Consider the following 21,516-nt stretch of genomic DNA (forward strand, 5'->3'; position numbering starts at 1 on the left):
CATTCACTCACTCAAGGATTTCTTGAGTACCTACCCTGTGCCAGGCCCTGTGCTAAGTGCTGGAATTCAGTGATGAACGAAGCAGAGGCAGTCCCTCTTCTCGAAAGCTTCTATCTTAGGAGCTCTGTGTGTGTGTATGTTTGTGTGTGTGTGTGTGTGTGTGTGTGTGCGCTGATACAGGCGTGCACATGCCCAAACAGTGTGGTAGTATTGGCTAGAAACCAACCATAAACAAATAAGCAACAAAGACCCAGACAGTGATCTTTTTTTTCAGAAAGGAAGAAAATAAAATACAGGAGTGTGAGGTGGGAAGATGTGGCCTGGCTGGGGAGGTTGACTTCTGCAGAGGCTGCTTTTAGGCAACAGGCTTGAGCAATGGGAGCCTCAGTCAGGTAGAAGGGCCCACAGAGACCGCTGGCTGAATGCAAACAGGCTCTTTAGGCAACCCACCTCAGAATAGCCGTAGGCCCCAGCTGACCAATGGGCCACTTGCAACCTGGCACAGGTACCAAAACCCCAAAATTCCATGGGAACCCATGCCTCCTCACTCCTCCCCATAACTATAGTGCCCTATACCCTTACTGCTTCCTGGAAGACAGTCTATCGCTTGCTGTCCTGCCCACTGCTCCCTTTCAGTGTATTCAATAAACTTCCATCTCTTTGTTCTGCCTCAGTTGGATTCTTTTACCACCTGTGCTGCAGGCCTCCACCTGACTGGGTCACCTGGTAACACCAGAGGAAGAGCAAAAGGGGGGCATTCCTGGCCTGAGTGGCAGCAAGGGCAGGTCCAAGCGGGCAGGTCCCTGAGCACACTGTGGCTCTGGTTCCCAGCACTTGCCCAGCTCCAGTCCACCTGCCTTGCCCAGCATCCATGAGCTGTGGCAGTGCTCTAGACCACTCTGTAGCCCAGACTTTGTGAGCTTTTGATTGGCTCTGGTCGCCCACACCCCAAGCTGCTTGTGGCATGCTGGAGCTCATCAGGCTCCAATCAGATGCCTCCTGGAGCACGGCCAGAGACTGTGCTTGAAACAGGCCAGGAAGCCCAACCTCCACCTGGTACTGGCCCTGCCTTTTAAATTACAGTTGTGCATGAGTGTGTATGTGTGATATGTATAAAGGGAGACTAATTAGAAAAGAAATGGCAATCTGGCCAAGCAGTTTTCGAGACCTTTGTGAGTTCTGTGGCCCACCTCACTTTGTTGAGTCAACTTCTCTCTTTGCACTGAAATCCTTGGCCATCTATGGTCCTTGTCTCCCCACTCTCATCAGTTCTGCTCAGGAGGGGGGTGACCTTCCTGCAGCATGACTGCTGGGTTGTAGAGAATCCAGGCTCCAGGGAGCCTGATTCTGCCTGGCCCAGCTGGCTGTTCTGCTCGCTAAGCAGCCTTTCACAGGGCTGAACAGCTAAATCCAGGGTAGAAGCTGAAGCTGAAAACTCAGAGAAGTAGAATAGTAAATTAGAGCCGGGAAGCTGATCCTGACTTTCTGCTTGATCCACTTATGTGTTTCAGCTGATTCATTCCATCTGGAGGCTTTGTTTTGCACCAGGAGCTTCCTGGATTTTGGGAGAGCCAGTGGGGACCCAAGCCCAAGCAAGTGAGGGCCTGGGAACAATGGATGGAGCAGCTTCATTGTCTGGGTTTGCTCCCTTCCTTTCCCTGGTCGCACACAAATATGCTCACACTCATTCACAGTGATGTACCACACAACACACATTGCCCTGTACACCTGGGAGCCCCATGACAATCCAGTCCTGGCAGGAAACAGATGGCTGCTTAAATGGGGCACTTGAAGAGGCTTCAATAAAGGAATATTTATGAAGCTATGGGTGGGGTTATGGTTTTGGCAGGTGATGTGTCCAGCCCAGGAAATGATCCTGCTGGGCTAAAGCAGTAATGGCCATCCCGTCTCCTCTGCCAGGGCCTGGTTTACAGTGGGGTGTGATCCATGACTGGCCAATGCGACTCTAGGAGAAGATTGCCAATAGCTTCTGAGAAAGATTTCCCTTGAGCTAAGAGGGAGAGAGTCCTTCTTCCAGCCAACTGTGGTGGCTGGAAGATGCCTGGAACTGAGGCTTATGAGATCTTGACACGTGGGGACAGACAGACATCATCAACATGCTGAGCAGAGAGAAGGGAAGAGCCTTAATCATTGGTGGATCCAGACCCTTACTACTAAGTCCCCACAGAGAAGCACATGCTCCATGCAGGCAGGCCGATCACAAAGATAGAAGAGGACGAAACCAACAAGCATCACATGCCAAATTCCTGCTCAAAATTCAACCCATCATAGATGGACCAAGAGTGTCATGCTAATGAGTGTCTTTCCTGTGGAGACATGGCGCTGGGAAAAGGAGGTTCCCCTGACCAACGCTGTCAAGGGGTCAGGCAGGAATCAGGATGGTGCAGATCTCCCCAAAATTCAGATGGTAGTAGAGATCGAGTAGTGCTCTCTGTATTTTGAACAGGTTGTATTTCAGGGAGGGGCCTCATCATCAACCATTTCCAGGGCTACTCCAAAGACATCCTTCATTTTGGGGTCAAAGAGAGCTTCCCGAAGCACAGCTCGGACCAGATCCCACCCCAGCTCCAAAAATCAAGAGTTCTCTACTGACCACGGCCTCAAGGGTTGAACTATATACTTGGCACTCAGGCTTCCATCCTCGTGATTCAACCAAACTTTCCCCACCATGTCCTATTCCCTGGGCACTGTCACATTCTTCCCTATGTCCACCATTGGCCAACCATTCTCTAAGAGACGCATTCTTAATAACGGTTCCAGGGTGAATCTGGGGGAGGTCCATCTAGTCTGCTTGGAGCCAGACCTAAACACTTTTGCCTAAAACTACCTAATCTAGTTGAAAAGCACTAATGACCAAGGCAAACCTCTTATTGAAGATTACACAGAGATGGAGGAGAGGGTTCTATCACATAGCACAGACCAAAATCTATTCATCTGCCACTCTAAACCATAACCACCTTCCCCAAATTTCCTCTTCCTATAGGATGTCCCTCGTTTCCCCTTCCTTCATGCCAAACCACCCTACCTCCTTGAACCGAGCTGGCCCTGCCCCTACTCCTACCTCCACCTCTCAAAACCCACCCAGCTCAAAATCTTCTCAACCAAGTCCTCAGCAGCCAGCCTAAACAGGCTCTGTGGTACACATGCCACCAAATCCAGGTGCTTCTCATTCTTCAGACCTATGGGGGAGGGGATGGTGGGTATGAGGGGCTCAAGTCATGCATAAGAAGTCTGAGGTTCAGAAAGGCAAAGAGTCACAGAAATCTGGGAGGTGCTGCCCCACCAGTAGCACCCTGCTCCTTCAATGAGTCCTCTTGGTGGCTCCAAGACCGTGGGGCCGCCCAGTCCTCTGGGGAACACCTCCTTCAGGCCTGCGTGTGAGCCTCCTTAACTCCCACTGCTTTCTCACCGGGGCTCCGTTCTTCATCAGCGATTTCCAAACTTCAGCCCCAGGCCCCAGGAAATGAAGAAAGAAGAGCAGCCAAAACAACTTGCCTTCAAAGGTATATACATGTCAGCATCGCTGAGTGATTATTTCAGCACCCAGGAAACACCTTCTTAAGGCAGACTATCTACGGAATATGGTTACTGTACCGCAGCAGATGTACGCTGTTACTATGATCCACCTATTCACAAAATGGGCTGTGTGATTTTGTCTCAGTGTGGTATTTTAGCATCTGAAATTGGTCACTTATTATCAGTCATTTCTCTTACGTGGACCTTCCCAGAAAACACTAAGTGACCAACATGGTGTTCATTCATCAGCTGTGCTTACAGAGCACTCTCTCCACCCTCCTCCTCAGAGAAGACAGCACTTCCCAAGCCATCACAGGTCTGAAGGGGCCCACGTGCCTGAGTGGCCAGTGGGATGTGAATGAAAGTGAGGAGTCACCGAGGCAGGGAAAGCAGTGGTCCACTTCTCCAGTCTCTGAGGCCCACTCTCTTTTTTCTTTTTTTCCCCAGTCTTATTGAGAAATAATTGATATATGTGACTACAGAAGTTGAAGGCATATAGCATGATGGTTTGATTTACATACATTGTGAAATAATTACTATAATAGGTTCGGCTAACATCCATTTTCTCATACAGTTACAATAATAAATAAAGAAAGAAAAATAAAAGAAAAAATTTCTCCTTGTGATGAGAACTCTTAGGGTTTACTCTCTGAAAGACTTTCCTGTGCTATACAGTAATGTTAGTTAGCTGTAGGCATCACACTGTAAATGACATCCTTGGGACTTATTTATTTTAAAACTGGAAGTTTGTAGGTTTTCACCACCTTCTCCAATCCCCTCTCCTCCACCCTCCATCTCTGCTGACCACAACTCTGATCTCTTTTTCTATGAGTTTTTTTTAAAGATTCTCCCTATAAGTGAGAATATACAGAATTTGTCTTTCTCTGTCTGACTTATTGCACTTAGCATAATACCTTCAAGTTCCATCCATGTTGTTGTAAATGGTAGGATTTTCCCATTTTTTAATGGCTGAATAATATTCCATTGTGTGTGTGTGTGTATATATATAATATATATATATATATTATATATATATAATGACTTCTTTACCTATTCATCTGTTGATGGACACCTAGATTGTTTTCATCTCTTGGCTATAGTAAATATTGCTGCAGATATTTTTTCAAGTTAGTGTTTTCATTACCTTTGGGTATATTCCTAGAAGTGGAAATGCTGACCTCTTTGACCTCAGCTGCAGCGACTTCTTGCTAGACACGTCTCCAAGGCAAGAGAAAAAAAAGCAAAAATGACCTATTGGGAGTTCATCAAGATAAAAAGCTTTTGCACAGCAAAGGAAACCGTCAACAAAACTAAAAGGCAACCTACAGAATGGGAGAAGATATGTCTTATCAGATAAAGAGCTGGTATCCAAAATCTATAAAGAATTTATCAAACTCAACACCCCAAACCCAAAAAATCTAGTTAAGAAATAGGCAGAAAACAGGAACAGACATTTCGCCAAAGAAGGCATATAAATGGCCAACAGACCCATGGAAAAATGCTCAACATCACTCGGCATCAGGGAAATACAAATCAAAATCACAATGAGATACCACCTCACACTGGTCAGAATGGCTAAAATTAACAAGTTGGGGAACAACAGATGTTGGCAAGGATGCAGAGAGAGGGGAACCTTCTTACACTGTTGGTAGGAATGCAAACTGGTGCAGCCACTCTGGAAAACAGTATGGAGGTTCCTCAAGAAGTTAAAAATAGAACTACCCTGCAACTCAGCAATTGCTCTACTAGGTGTTTATCCAAAGGATACAAACATAGTGACTCGAAGGGGCACCTGCACTCCAATGTTTATAGCAGCAATGTCCAAAATATAGCAAAACTATGGAAAGAGCCCAGATGTCCAAAGACAGGTGAATGAATAAAGAATAAGGCTGTTCATATATATATATATATATATACACACATATACACATACATATATATAGATGAAGAAAGGTATATATATATTTATATATACCTATATATAAATATATATAAAATGAAGGTATATATATATATATAAATATATAATGAAATATTATTCAGCCATCAAAAGAATGAAATCTTGCCATTTGCAACGATGTGGATGGAACTACAGGATATTATGCTAAGCAAAATAAGTCAGTCAGAGGAAGACAAATATCATATGATTTCACTCATGTGGAATTTAAGAAACTAAACAGACGAATATAGGGGAAGGGAAGGAAAAATAAAATAAGATGAAAATAGAGACAGAGGCAAACCATAAAAAATGTTTGACTCTAGGAAACAAACTGAGGGTTACTGGAGGGGAGATGGGTGAGGGGATGGGGTAACTGGGTGATGGGTACTAAGGGGGGCAAATGATGGGTGTTATATGCAAATGATGGATCACTAAATTCTACCCCTGAAACCAATAGTACAGTATATGTTAACTAAATTCAATTTAAATAAAGAATTAGGAAAAAAAGTGGAAATGCTGGATCATATGGTAATTCTATTTTTAATTTTTTGAAAATCCTCCATACTATTTTCTATAGCGGCTGAACCTATTTATATTCCTACCCACAGTGCACATGGGTTTCCCTTCTCAGCATCCTCACCAGCATTTGTTAACTGCTTGTCTTTTGGGTGATGGCCATGAGGTAATATCTCATTGTGGTTTAGATTTGCATTTCCTTAACGACTAGTGATGTTGAGATTCTTTTCATGTATCTGTTTACCTTTTCTATATCTTCCTTGGAGAAGTATCTATTCAGGTATTTTGCCCATTTTTAAATATTTTTTAAAAAATATTTATTTATTTATTTATTTATTTATTTATTTATTTATTTATTTATGATAGTCACAGAGAGAGAGAGAGGCAGAGACACAGGCAGAGGGAGAAGCAGGCTCCATGCACCGGGAGCCCGACGTGGGATTCGATCCCAGGGTTCCCAGGATCGCGCCCTGGGCCAAAGGCAGGCGCCAAACCGCTGCACCACCCAGGGATCCCTTTGCCCATTTTTAAATTGGGTTATTTGGTTTCTTTGCTTTCGAGTCGTAAATAAGGCCCAATCTTGCCTTGCTAAGTTGACTAAAGCCCTGCTGAGTTGACCAAAGAAGCCAGTGTTCCAGATTGGCGTGGTTAAAGCATAGTGGAGCCTCTGACAGTCAGGATTGCCGAGTCCCGCACACCTACATTTTGCGCAGATGAGATGTGAAACATTATGGTGTTAACTCTCCCAAAATATTTTAGACTTTTTTTTTTTAATTTTTATTTATTTATGATAGTCACACACAGAGAGAGAGAGAGAGAGAGAGGCAGAGACACAGGCAGAGGGAGAAGCAGGCTCCATGCACCGGGAGCCCGACGTGGGACTCGATCCCGGGTCTCCAGGATCGCGCCCTGGGCCAAAGGCAGGTGCCAACCGCTGTGCCACCAGGGATCCCTATTTTAGACTTTTATTGAGGTATAATTTATATGTTATAAAATGCCTAGGTGTTAAGTTTACAGCTTGATGAGTCTTGATAAATGTATGTGTCATGTAGCCAATACCCTTAAATTTTGTTATCCTGTCAATTTCCATTCTCTTTCCCAGATAACAATGTTTTATAGTTCTCAGGGTACAAGTTTTGCACTTCTTTGGTTAAATTTATTGCTAAGTGTTTTATTCCTTTTGATGCTATCATAAGTGAAATCTCCTTAATTTCATTTTTGGATTGTTCATTGTGAGTGTTTATAAATAAGAACTGATTTTCGTATATTGACCTTCTATTCAACCTTGCTGAACTTGCTTATTAGCTCTGTTGAGTGTGTGTGTATGTGTGTGTATTCCTTAGGAATTTCTATATATAAGACCATGTCGTCTGCAAATAGAGATACTTCTTTTCCAATCTAGATGACTTTTATTTCATTTTCTTATCTTTTTGCCTTGGTTAGACCCTCCAGTGCTATACTGAGTAGAAGTGATGAAAGCAGACATCCTTGTCTTTTTTCTTGAGCTTATGGAAAAAGCTTCCTTTTGGCTTTTAACATGGACAAAGCAAATTACTTTTCCTACTTTTCCTCTTGATTGCCTCTGGAGAACCCAATCTAAGAGAAGCTAGCTCACACAAGACCCTCTCCAACACACCCTCTACACTAGCTGTCAAGGCATTAATTCCAAAACCAAAATCTTTCGATACAAATTGCTATCACTGACTTAACTCACTAAAGGCTGAGCTCTGGGTAAGCATTCTGTGCAATGTTCCTCATCACTCATATCTATCAGAAAACTTAGTGCAAAGATACTCAATAACATGGCTGGGGCAAAGGTCTAGATAGAGGCAGACTTCAACCTTGTACTCATCTCACATGATCATATCTCACTGCTCTCCTCGGGCCCTGTGCTGTTCTCCAGGTACCACATTGCTCAAGTGCCTCCTTGGCTAGAGTGAGATCACAGGGTCATCTCCAGATGAAGTCACAGTCAAGAAAGCCTGAGGAGGGAAGTATTTTTTCCCAAGTGCAGAATTTAATTTTCTTTCCTTCTTACTTATTATCCTGGAAAATCCAAATCATAGAAAGATTAAAAGAATAATATAATGGACTCTAATACATATTTCACCTGGATTCACCTATCATGAATTTTTTTTCTTAAACATTTGAATGCAAATTGCATAAATATGACACTCCACTCCCAAACACTTCAGCATGCATCTCCCAAGAACAAGAAAATAAGCATTAATTTGATAATATCACCTAGGACCTTGTTCCATATCTAAAACTTTCCCAATCATACCACGTCTTTGCTGTCGTTTTCACTTTTGTCATTTTTATCCAGGATCTCATCAAGATTCTCAGATGCAGTTCATTGTTCTGCTTCTTTCATCTCTTTTAAGCTACCTTTTCTTTGTTTTGTTTTTCGTGACGTTGACCTTTTGGAAGAGTCCAGGACAGTTGTTTTGCAAGAGGTTTCACATCGTGGATTTGCTTGATTATTGTTTTCTTGCGATTAGATTCAGGTCACACATTTTTGACAACAATACCCCACAGGATCTTTGTGTGTTCCTTATTGCATCACATGGGGACAGACATGAAGTCAGGTTGTCCTCCTCTTGGTATGCTAAATGTGACCAGATGGTTAAGGCAGTGACTCTCAGGTCTCATCATTGTGATACAGCTTTCCCTTTGTAATAATTAAGAAATCTCTGGTGAAACTTGCAGGTTACCTGAGTATCTTGTTCTCCAACCACTTTCACTCATTGGCGTTAGTATCCATTGATGAGTTTTGCCTGATTCAGTTAATTTACTGAGTCTTGCAAAATGGTGATTTTTAAATCTTACATTGATTTGCTGGCATTCTTTTTGTAAAACTTTCCCCTGCCCCTGCTCCCCTCCCTTTTAACACATGGACTGTTGGATTTAAGTTCAAATTGCTATAAGCTCAAATTGTCAAATTGTTATAAAGCTCAGATTTTTAAAGGTTGGCCAGTGCGGGGCAAATTTTTCTAACCAGGTCTCTTTTGGGAGACCTTCAAAAATATGTGGAGCATGTAGTGGATGCTTAAAGTTCCCCACCCAGGTTTTTTTACCAAATTTTTCTAACCAGGCACATTGTTGCACAGAAAGAAATTGGGTCTCTGTTGTAAGGAAGGATAGGGTGGGTACTGAGCAGCATCTAGTGGGCCTGTTAAAATACCCCCCCCCCCCCCCCCCCCCCCCGCAGAGCTACACTTTCCTGAGCCTCACAGTGGGGCAGTAACTCTGGATGATTTCCAGGACTAGATGAATTAATCCTGGATTAACCGCCCACAAGGTGCTCCTGTCATAGAACCAGGCACCAAGAAAGCCTTCAAAAAATATAAATCACCCCTCCATTCTTTTCCTTTGCATCCCTGTGCTATTGTCTTTATTCAAACTCTCATCCTACTTTGGATTTATAATGTCATGTTATCTTCCCCCATTTGCTTGTCAGTTTTCTCAACTGTGAAACAGGAGTACATAACTTATTGGGTTGTCATGAGACTTAGCTTGGCTGCTGACACCATAACCCCCACTCCAGGTCTTGTGCAATTCTGATTCTCTCCTGGGATGTTGCACACAGTGGCGGCGGGGGAGGCCACATACAGTCTCAAGCTCAGGCATGTGGTTCTGACTCTCATTTTGCAGAATCAGTTCAGTGTGTTATTTCACCATCTGACCCAGAAGTGAAATCCATTCCTTTCTCAACTTTTCACAAGCCTCCCTCCACAGCCATAGGTGTTTGAGTGTTTGGGAGACCTTCAAAAATATGTGGAGCATGTAGTGGATGCTTAAAGTTCCCCACCCAGGTTTTTTTACCAGCTGGTGGGGCCATCCCCCAGCGTCTGGTTGTGGCTATTGACAACTCACAGATGCCCCCTTCACTGGGGAATTGTGCTGGGCTGCCAATAATTGACTGACATGGGGGACAGAAGGCCTGTCCCCTTGTTGTAGGATGAGGCTAATTCTGTATTTAATTTGTTCTCCAGAGCCTTGCCCCCACCCAGCCCTGCCTAGCATTAGGTGGAAGCCAGTCTCCAGCTTTGACCCCACTTCATCCTGTTCTCTTACTTTCTTTCTCCTGAGGCACCTTCCAATAAGCCACTTGAGCCAGAGTCACCTTCTCCCGCTCTGCTTATATGGAAGAAATGGAGGACAGAAAGGAAGGAGAGAGATTTACAAATCAAAGTATTTTGAATGGAAGTAGCAGATATCCTTGTTCATAAAAATCCTCTGGCCCTACCTCTGGAATGTTCATTGGCTTCCTAATTCTCATTGGTCTCTCTCATTCACTCTCTCCTCCTCACTCCTTCTTTTCCAGGTTCCCAAAAGCAGCTCCAAATGACTCTTGCTATTTCATGTAGCAATTTAGGGTTTCTCAGTTCAAGATTTCAAACTCAGCTCCAGGGGCAGCCCCGGTGGCGCAGCGGTTTAGCGCCGCCTGCAGCCCAGGGCTTGATCCTGGAGACCCTGGATCGAGTCCCACGTCAGGCTCTATGTATGGTGCCTGCTTCTCCCTCTGCCTGTGTCTCTGCCTCTCTGGCTCTATGAATAAATAAATAAAATAAAAATCTTAAAAAAATATTAAAAAAAAAAAACTCAGCTCCAGGCCCACTTTGTAAATCAAAGCCATTTAGCAACTTGGTTGAACAAAACGAGGCTTCATTCAATGTCACTATGGCTATAATTCACAATCATTTGTGTTCCTCCACTACACATATGATCCTGTGTAAGCATAAACACAGTGCTTGATACACTGCCCTGAATGCATGACATGTATGCTCCCTGACCAATGTTTCCTCAATGCTTATGAGCATTCACCGTCTTAACAGGGTATTTAGAATAAATCTCTGGGGATCCCTGGGTGGCTCAGCGGTTTAGCGTCTGCCTTTGGCCCAGGGCGTGATCCTGGAGTCCCAGGATTGAGTCCTGCATCGGGCTCCCTGCATGGAGCCTGCTTCTGCCTCTGCCTGTGTCTCTGCCTCTGTGTGTGTGTCTTTCACGAATAAATAAATAAAATCTTAAAAAAAGTAGACTAAAACTCTGACCTGCCTATAAGGCCCTAGTGATGTGAGACGTTCCTGCTCCCTTCACCTTCTTGCCTCTGGCTCTCTTCTGCTCCCTTGCACTTCTCAGTCGTGTGGCTAAGCCCTGTATTTCTTAAATGCGGCAAGGTCTTCTTTGTCTCAGGGCCTTTGCACTGGTTGTTTCCCAGCCAAGTGCTTCCCTCATCTTCTCCTGGCTAACTCCTACTTATCCTTATGTCTCAATTCAAATCCTTCTTTCTCATAGAGGTTGCTCTGGTCTGTCACATTAGAGACCCCCTCCTACTAGTTTCTCACGGGGCATTGTGATAGTCTTTTCCATTTCTGGCACTTGTCACAGTGGTTAGTAAGCTTATTTATGTGCTTGCTTGTTTGTCTTTTCATTTGTTCCTTACATTAGGTCTAAATCTCACGAAGGCAGGACGTCTTGTTCCCCACGGCTGGTTCAATGCTTGCTCCGTCTTGGTAAGCGCTGCTCAAAAGGGGTTTGCTGAATGAACCAAGGTCGCCCTCGCATGGCTGGCTCAACTCCTCGGGGGGCTCCCGGCCTTTCAACATCGCCCCCGGCTCTGCTTCAAGGGCGATCTTCCCCTCCCCTGCCTGCTGCACTCCAACACGCTTCCCACCGCCCGGGCGCCACGCCTCCGACGGGCAGCCCCGGCGGTCCAGACTACAACCCCCACAATGCCCCTCAGGCACGCGCCGCAGGATTGGCTGAGCTGGCAGCGGCGGCCAATAGGACGGGGTCTTGTTGGCTTGTGCCGCACCCGAGTCCCGGGCAGCGCGGGGCGCGCAGGGAGCCGCAGCCCGGCGTCCGCCCGGTTGCTCTGGAGCCGGGTCGCGCGGCCGCCCGCCCGCTCTCCTCCTGCCATGGGGAGCACCGAGAGCTGCGAGGCCCGCAGGGTGTCCTTCGGGATGGACGAGGAGGAGCGGGTCCGGGTGCTGCAGGGCATCCGGGTGAGCGGGCCGCCGGCCGGCGCGACGAGCGAGCGCGGCCTGGGCCGGGTGGGCGTGGGGGGCGCGGGCCGGCCTGAGGGAGGGTCGGGCCGGGGGCGGGCGGGCGCGCCTCGCTCGGTGACCCTCCCGGCGCCGCGGCGGCGAGCGTCCGCCTGGGACGCGGGGCCCGAGGTCCGGGGGCTGCCCGGGGCCGCCGTCCGGGAGAGGCCGCCGTCGCAGCCCCGCTGGCCGAGGCCGAGGCCGAGAGCGGGGAGGGGAGGGGAGGGGAGGGGGCCCCCTGCACCTGTGCAGCTGCCGTTGCCGGGCGGACCCGGGCGGACCCGACTCTCCGCACTGCAGCTCTGGGCCCAGACGCCTGCAGGCGTGGACGCTCCCCGCTCACCGACGCCGCAGCCCAGGAGCAGTTAGACGTTGTGAATCAGATCACAAACCCCCCTGCTCCCCTCACCCCCGCCCCGCGGAGGCCTGGCGCTTTCCAGACCAAGAGGGGCCACCTCCCTGCCCGACCAGGCCGCCGCGTGTGGCCGCCCCTCACGCCCCGCCCCGCCCCCCGCCCCGCCCCGCGCCCCGCCCCGCCCCGCGCCCCGCCCCGCGCCCCTCCGACTGCGCGGCCTTCCGACTGCGCGGCGTTGGCCCGGGCGGCTCCAGGGGCGGCTCCAGGGGCGGCTCCAGGGGCGGCTCCAGGCGTTCACCGCTGCGTTGGCGGTTTCTACTCCCCCAGCTTTTCCTGGATCTGCCTCTTGTTGGCGGGGTGAGGATCATCCGAGCATTCTTCGGTGACCAGTCTTCTAAAGTAGCCCCCTCCCTCCGTCACACGTGGTTTTTCCTAGTAGGCGTGAGTCACCATTGGAAACTTGATTACTTATTGTGTTTCCCACCACGTGTAAGCTCCTTGAGGCTAAGCTTCATTTCTGAGTCACGACTCCATCCCCAGAACCTAGGAGAAGTCTAAAAGCAGCCCACATTTGAGTGCTTAGTGGGGACCATGGGTTCCACTGAGTCCTTTACAGGCAACCTCTCATTTACTTTTCAACAGCCCGGTGAGAGAGGTAGAACACTGTTTGCCCATTTTGCAGACTAAGGACAGATTAGACACTGAGAGATGACGTAACTCCGCCCAGGTCAACAAGAGGAAGAGCTGCGATTGAAGCAGGCCAACCCCAGGGCCTGTTGATTGAATGCTGCACTTCATGCACTTGTGCCTGGCACATTGTGGTTTGTAAATGATTGTTGGGTGGCTAAATGGATAAGCCCAGTGAAACAGCCACCAAATCCAAACAAAATGCAGAGCTGAGTATAGGCGAATTAGAGAGTAGCTCAGAAAAAGACATCAGGAGGTCTGACTCCCAGGCAGATGCTTATTAGCTATGTGGCCTTGGATGAACAACTTCTCTTTTGAGTCTCAATGACCACATTCTTAAGAAAATTAGGGGAGGCTGTATAATCCCAGGTACTGCCTAGGATAAGATGAAGATGTATATGGAAGTGTTTAGAAGTGCTTGTGTTTTGTGATGGCCTCTGTTCTTAGTCTAGTCTAGTGCTTAGCACAGTGGGTGCTTGCTAGATGTTATCTAGTCTTGACCTGGCTCCAGAGAAGACAAAATAGGGAGCAGATGGCCCATGTTTGAAGGTTGAGAAGTAGGAGCCTGAACTGGAATTTAGAAGAACACCCTTGGCTCTGTTTGGGGGCTCTCACCTTTGTCACCTGGTATCCAGTGTTTGGGAAGTTTGGAAGGTTAGGTCAGTCAGGGTCTCCTGAGATTCAAGGGGGTCCTTTTGAAGGTGAGTTCCTCTGAGTTGACAGAAGATCATTTTGGGGGCCATCGTATCAGACTACTACATTTTGTTTCTAGTGCCCTTAACAATTCTGCAAAGTAGAAGTTCTTGTTAAAGATGGAGAGTCAGGCTTAGAGCTGTTAAAGAATTTGTTCAGAGCGTTACCTGATTGGCTGATGGGGCTTGAGTCCAGATCTTTTGAGTGCAAGAAACAGCCTTTTCTCACTACTCCAGGCTCCTTTCCTAAGTAATAGGCAAGGCAGCCTGAAAATTGTGTGTCACAGCCTCTGCCTGTTCTGACAGTACTGGTACCCCACTTGTTTTCTCCCAGAGACTGTTGAAGCTGAAGGGAGCTTTGGTGACTGAATGCTGGGCAGATTCATCAGAGAGAAGAATGACTTGCCCAGAGTATGGCCCCATACTATGAGAGCTCCTTCTTCTCCTTCTTCTCCTTCCTCTCCTTCCTCTCCTTCCTTCCTCTCCTTCCTCCCTTCCTTCCTTGCACTTTTGTGCCTGGTTTTGGGGAGGGAGATTTGAAAAAGGAAGTGATGGTAATGAAGTGTTTGGTGTAGGGGTTTTTTCTACTAGCAGAGTTACTTGAGGGTTGGAGAGTCCACCTTCTCCTTAAGCAGGCAAGTAAAAATCAGTAGAGATTGTTAGATGAGCCAAATGAGAAGTTACTTTAATAGAAGGTAGATGCCAGAGAAGAGTATCTGCCCCAGGTTCTTCAGAGAAAGTTAAATATTCTTAAAGACACTCATATTTAATCCCCAGGCCCTGATCTTGGAAAGTGCTCTAGTTTCCTTAAGATTCAGTTCTAGGGCCTTGCTACTTTGCAATTAATTTGCATAAATTTACATATTGAGTTCAAGCCCTAATTCCAAGGAAGGTAAAAGAAATTTAATTAATGCAAAATGCTGCAATTATATTCAACTGCAGTTTTCAGAGCAAGCATGTGTGAAATACATAAAGATTACTTTTTATCCAGTCTATTTAACCTCATCCTCCAATGAGAGAAGGTGCATGCATGGTCATAATGTCCTGTGTGTGCCCACTTTTCCTCTTTGCCCCATGTAAACAGCCATATTTGGTAATGCAGATAAAGTTGGTTGCTTTTCAACATGTAGACTCACTGTTCTCCAGCCTTTTCCCCTTCCAACTGCTGCCATTCTTTCCAAGTCACTTGCTGGCCTGCTGCATGATCCTTATGTCCCCAGGCTCATTACGCTCTCAGGGCTACATCACATTTACCATTATCCATTGTTTTCCATGAGGCAAGTTTGGACCACTGCTTTAGGGGAGGACCAAGGAGGATGTAGAAAGATGCACAAGAAATAGTCCCCAAACATGCCATTGCCAGAGAAGCCCTATGCCTGAGCACTGCCCCACTAGCCCCCACTTAACCTGTCACCTCAATAAATACGAACACGTTACTTGTTAGGTACTGGGCCTGGCCTTGCAGAGACAGTAAGGGATGAACGAAGCACAAGATCCTCGCCCTCATGGAAACCTCAGCCCAGTAGCAGGAACAGACCAAAAGGAAGAAAAAGTCAAAAGAATAAAAAAGCACTGCAAGTGTGCTGAAGGAAACAAAAGTGTGCAAAGTAACGGGGACTCCCCATTGGAGGTGGGACGGCAGACACTGCCACCCTGAGGAGGGGACACTGAAGATGCACCAGAGCCAGCCGTGAGAAGTGTGGGCTGAGCTGTGTTTTCTGAGCACTAGCTCAGACCTTCCCCTCGCTGACCTTGTGAGCTGTTCTCCCCATCTCAGATAGGACACAGGTTCAAGGAGGTGAAGTAACCCAAGGTCACAGCTGGTTAGTGGTAGAGCTGGAGGCTAGACCTTCCAGCTCCACAGGCCATGTACTTGGCAGCCACACTGGGGTTGGGATGTGGAGGCTGAACAGGGGATGGACTCTGAGTGCCGGGGAAGGCTGTCTATATGTTTCCTTGGAGGCAACATTGCAAGTCTATAATTAGGAGTGGCGCTTTGGAAAGATTATTCAGTGATGGTGATTTTTCTTTTTATTTATTTATTTTTTTAAAAAAGATTTATTTATTCATGAGAGACAGAGACACAGGCAGTGGGAGAAGCAGGCTCCCCGCAGGGATCCCAAATGTGGGGACTCTATCTTGGATCCCAGGATCATGCCCTGAGCCGAAGGCAGACACTTCAACCACTGAACCACGCAGGTGTCCCTCTTTTTTTTTTTTTTTATAGCGTTTTTGAGATGTCTTTTACATGTAAAATTCAACCTTTTGATTTTTAGAAATTTAGAGTTGAGAAACTGTCACCACAATTGGATTTAAAAAAAAAATATTTTATTTATTTATTCATGAGAGACGCAGAGGGAGACAGAGACACAGGCAGAGAGAGAAGCTGGCTACTCCTGGGGAACCTGATGCAGGATTCCATCCCAGGAGCCCGGGATCACGACCTGAGTCAAAGGTGGATGCTCAACCACTGAACCGCCCCGGTGTCCCACCACAATTGGATTTTAAAACATTTGTTCACAAGACCTAAAAAGACCCTTTGTGCCTATTTGCAGTCGCTCCCCACTCCCATACCCAGCCCCAGGTAACCACTAATCCTTCTGTTGCTATAAATTTGTTTTTTCTGGACATTTCATATAAATGCACTCCTGCATCTTTTATGTCTGGCTTCTTTCACTTAACATAATGTTTTTGATGTTGGCTTGTTGATATAGCATGTTATCAGTAGTTTGTGCCTTTTTATGGGTGAGTAGTGTTTCATTGCCAGGCTGTGCTGCATTTTGTTTATCCAGTCATGAGTTTATGGACATTTGAATTGTTTCCGGGTCTTCACTGTTAGGAATAATGTTGCTGTGAACACTTGTATACAAGCTTCTTTTCTGTGTGTGTATGCGTGTGTGTGTACATATGTTTTCCTTTTTCTTGGATAGATACCTAAGGGTAGAATTGCTGGGTCATTCAGTTTACGAACTTGGTGAGTTGTTAGGTTTAACTTTTCAAGAAACTGTCAAACTATTTTCTAAAGTGGTTCTACTATTTTACATTCCTACTGGCAGTAGATGAGGGTTCCATTTTCTTCATATCCTCACCAACACTTGTTATTGTTTATCTTTTTAATTATAGCCATTTGAATGGGTGGGAAATGGTATTTCATTGTGATTTGAATTTGTATTTCCCAAGTATCTAATCATGTTGAACATTTTTTCATGGCCTTATTTGCCATCCATATATTTTCTTTGGTGAAATATGTATTTGAATCTTTTGCCACTTTTCCTAGGGTTGTCTTTTTATTATTGAGTTATAAGATTTCTTTTGCTGGATACAGGTCCTTTATCATATTATACATTGTAAATATTTTTTCCCAATATATGGTTTGTCTTTTCATTTTCTTAATGGTGTCTTTGAAGTGCAAACGTTTGTAATTTTGATGAAGTTTAATTTATCATTTTATTAATTGTCCTTTTGGTGTCATAGCTCAGAAATCTTTGCCTAACCCAGGGTTATGGATCTTTTTTCCTATATTTTTTCCTAAGAGCTTTGTAGTTTTGGCTTTTATGTTTAGTTCTATGATACATTTTGAGTTAATTTTTATACATGTTAGGAGGTAAGGCTTTAAATCAGGGGTTGGCAAAGTTTTTCTGTAAATGATTGGTTGGTAAATACTTTCTACTTTGCTGACAAGAATGTTTTCTCACTGCTACTCAACTCTGTCCTGGTAGCCACAGTCAGTATATAAACAAATGGGTGTGACTATGTTCTAATAAAACTTTATTTATAAAATCAAGTGTGGGGTTAGATTTGGTTCAAGCATTATAATTCATCGAACCTTGATCTAAATCCATCTTTTTTTGCATGAAAAGTCTAAAATTTTAAGACTTTATTTTCAAACTTTATTTCAAACTAGTTGAAAAGACTGCCCTTTCCCCATTGAATTAACTTGGGACCTTTGTGAATATCAGTTGACCGAAAACATAAGGATTTATTTCTGGACTTTCAATTATGTTGACAGTTCCGTTAATCTGTATGCTATATGTCTATCTTTATGCTAATACAACACTGTCATTATTGTAGCTTTGTAGTAAGTTTCAAAACTGGGAAATACAAAAATACCAGGTTTTTTTGTTGTTTGTTTTTTATTAAGATTGTTTTGGATGTTCTGAATTCTTTGCATTTCCATATACATTTTAGGATCAGTTGGCAACTTCTCTGAAAAAAAAAAGCATATGAGGATTTTGATGGGGTTTGTATTGAATCTGTAGATTAACTTGGGGGGAATTGTTGTTTTAGCAAAATGAAGTCCTCTGATCTATGAATATGAAATCTCTATTTATATCTTTTAAAAACTTGTTTCAGCAATGTTTTATACTTTCAGTGAGCAGTCTTACATTTTTTTCCTAAATTTATTTTTAAGTATTTTATTCTTTTTGATGCTATTATGAATGTAATTATTTTCCTAATTTAATTTTTGAAGTCTTCATTTCTAGTATGTAGAAATATAATTGATTTTTGTGTTTTGATCCTGTATCCTGCAACCTTGCTGAAATCACATATTTAGTAGTATTTTCCTGTGGATTCCTTGTGATTTTTATATAGGTAGGATCGTGGTGACTGCAAATAAGGAAAATTTTCCTTCTTCCTTTCTAGTCTGGATGCCCTTTCTTTGATTTTCTTCCTTTATTGCATTGCCTAGAACCTTCAGTACAGTATTGAATAGAAGTGGTGACAGTGATGCCTTTGCCTTTCTCCTGACCTTAGATAGAAAACATTCAGAGTTCCACTATTAAGTATGTTAGCTGTAAGGTTTTCTTAGTTGCCTTTTATAAGGTTGATGATTTTATCTTTTAATATTCGCAATTATGTCTTCCTCTCTGTTACTATATTCTGTTTTTTGTTTGTAGTTTCTTGGAGTGCAAAGACTATATATTTCAGAGTCTGGCTCATTAATATGTGTGTGTTAGATTACATGCTTGGATTAATGAACTGATGATCCTTCTTTTGCCTAACTGTGATCTTTGACATTTGCACATGAGAATTTTATTCTTCTACTTGTTATATTTCCAAGCTTTAATACAAACTTATCCTAGTTGTATGCAGCAAACTTCCTTTTCACATTGGTATTGCGCAGTGATAGGCTTCTTGAGTCTCAACATGAATATTGATGCTCCTTATCAGATTGTTTTATGTCGTATCCTTCACGGGGTTCCCAGGTGGCTCTGTTGATTGGGTGTCTGACTCAGTTTTGGATCAGGTCATGATCTCATATGTTGTGATATTAAGTCCTACCTTGGACTCCATGCTTGGCATGGAGTCTGCTTGAAATATTCTCTCTGCCTGCTCTTCCCTCCATTCTTGCATGCGTGTTCTCTCTCTCTCACTCTTACAAGTAAATAAATCTTTATATTGCACCCTTCATCTTAGTTGATTGCTTAGAAGCAGCTGGTGAGCAAAGTGTCTCAAAGTCCTGACCTTGGACTCTGACACTCAAACCAGTAAGTCTCTCTCCTTATATGCAAGGTGGACCTCTTCAGCATAGGTGCTTTGAAGGAGTTGAATCATAAGTCCTCCCCAGACATCCCCAGCTTTAGCACTCTATCTGGCTAACCATATGGGGGAATTGTAGTTAATGGGGCCACCATAGGAATTGCCAATTTGGAAAGTCAGGAAATGAATGACCAATTTCCTTACACTTTCCTGTGAATGGTGTGTGGATCTGGATGTCAGGTCCAGCAAGCATTGCTGGCACACATTGCGTGCCATTCCTTGGGTGAGGTGCTATCCCAGGTGTTGTTGTTGTTGTTCTTCTTCTTCTTCTTTTTGATGTTCTTTTTGATGTTTCCGAAACATTACATCCGACACATGGTGAGAGATACCAGGAAACAAAGTGGAGCCAATTCTGCAGGGAAGCAGAGCACTTTAAGTTTCTCTACTTTTCCACCTTCGGCTGCTGAGGAGTAGAGGATCATCTTAAAGACAGATGAAGACTCGGGTACCTGTGTTGGACATTTCTTTAGTGCCCTCTATTCATCTGGCTCAGGGGTTCCCAAACTCACTGCGTTTGAGGACAGTAAAGGGCTGTGCATACAACCATGCTATACTTTAGGGGCAGATTTAGCAACTATCAAGGGTTTTTTGAACATCCTTTAAATTTTCTCTTGATAGTACTATAGTGGATAATAATGACATTTAAATGGTATAAGAGTTAGGGTGATTTCTATCTTACATTTTTTTTCTGATGTTTGACTATAACCCGTGTGTAAGATGAAATCCCATCCTGATAATGCTCCCTAACTGTGTCACAATATGGTGTTGAATATCTTTCTCTGTAAAAGTGAAACCTATAAAGTCATGTAAATATAAGGATAGTTGTTAACGCTAACTCTTACTAAGTCATCTTGGGTCAGTTCCCTCATTTGGGAAGTAAAGATACTGCACCAGAAGCATCTTTGATCCTTCAGGTTTCCAGTCTACCTTTCCCACCTCTTGGTGGGGGGGTCACTGCACGCTCTTCTGCAGCAGCTCTGGTTTCCAGATCAAACCTGCTGGCTTTACTGTTTCCCTGCCGCTGGTGGAGGCTTCAGAATGTTTCCTAGTTGAGCCCTCTCCCTTCTGCACCTGGCTGTGGCCATTCTCTTTCATTCTCATTCGTGAGCTGTTGACTTTTGGATTCTAAATATGACTTTTGGACACCCAGAGGTGTCCCATTGCATATCCCATGGGTGCGTGTAATTCACTATACCCACTGGAACTCACCTGCATCCCCTCTGCTTCCCTCAGAATCACTTATTTCTTTTGCTACAGATGGCTCTAGCCAGCCAGTCCCTCAGCCAGAAAACTGGGTCCCATGTTCCTTTTTTTCTCTACATTTAATGACAGATCTTGCATTTTCCCTTCTATTTCTTTGTTTTTGCCTCTCTTTATCCTTGCTTACCCTTTATCTTTTTCTGGTCCATTCCATCTTCCCTTGACCATCTGATAAATTGTTTCTTTTCCCAAAAGACTTGCCTCCCACCAATCTATACCTCCTAGTGCTAGCAGGGTAATAAAAAACCCCATAAATTTTACTTTTGAACAGGTTTCAGGCAAATGGTAATAAAATTCAGGCAGTTCCAAAGGAGGCACATAGGGAAAAAGTTCATCTCCCTTCCCACTTGTTTCATCTGACTTGCCCTCTGAGGCAGTCACCCTTACCAGCTGGGTGCATCGGTGATTGTGCAGAGTTAAAGCTAATTATGTCACTCCCTTGGGTTAAAGGCACATTCTGGGGCCTGGCTTATGGTGCCCTGTTTGTGTGGGGCTACTTGCTGCCTTTCATTGCCCATGTTGGCTGGGAAGACACCTGCTCCTGCTGCACTTGGAACTGCTTCGTGCTTCTGTGCCTGTGGTTCTGTTCTTTGCACTATTTTCTCTTCCTGTGACTGGCCAAATTCCTTGTCATCCTCAGGTCCTATTCAGGTGTTACCTTCTGAAAGTCACCCTCAGTGATGTCACTCACTCACTCTGGATTGTCCCTGTCCTGGGTCTTGAGGACTTGGTGCTCACCTCCCAGTACTTACTGCTTAGGCAGAGCTAATCTCTTCCTTGCTTCCTCCCTTGCTGCCCTGTGAGTAAGGGCTTCCTCAGCCCTTCTTGCTGCTGTGCCAGGGTATTCTATATGAAGAGGAGATTGTGACTGATGCCCTGCCTATAGTCCTATCTGTTTGTTTTTCTGTCCCCAGTACCTAGCCCAGAGCTGGTTTTTCTTAC

The 21,516-nt window shown here is 44.8% G+C and overlaps 1 protein-coding gene across 1 annotated transcript in view; it reads left to right on the top strand.

Annotated features, from left to right (window-relative positions):
* Positions 1-11,809: 11,809 nt before the first annotated feature.
* Positions 11,810-21,516, top strand: part of CHCHD6 (coiled-coil-helix-coiled-coil-helix domain containing 6) — a 248,893-nt gene continuing 239,186 nt past the window's right edge. Inside the window, exon 1 of the mRNA XM_025447910.3 lies at positions 11,810-12,000. Within this exon, the coding sequence (XP_025303695.1) occupies positions 11,914-12,000 (87 nt within the window). The 5' untranslated portion in view covers positions 11,810-11,913. The remainder of the gene's footprint in view (positions 12,001-21,516) is intronic.

This window comes from Canis lupus, chromosome 20 (genome assembly GCF_003254725.2).
Source record: "Canis lupus dingo isolate Sandy chromosome 20, ASM325472v2, whole genome shotgun sequence".
In the NCBI taxonomy this organism is placed as follows: Eukaryota; Metazoa; Chordata; class Mammalia; order Carnivora; family Canidae; genus Canis; species Canis lupus.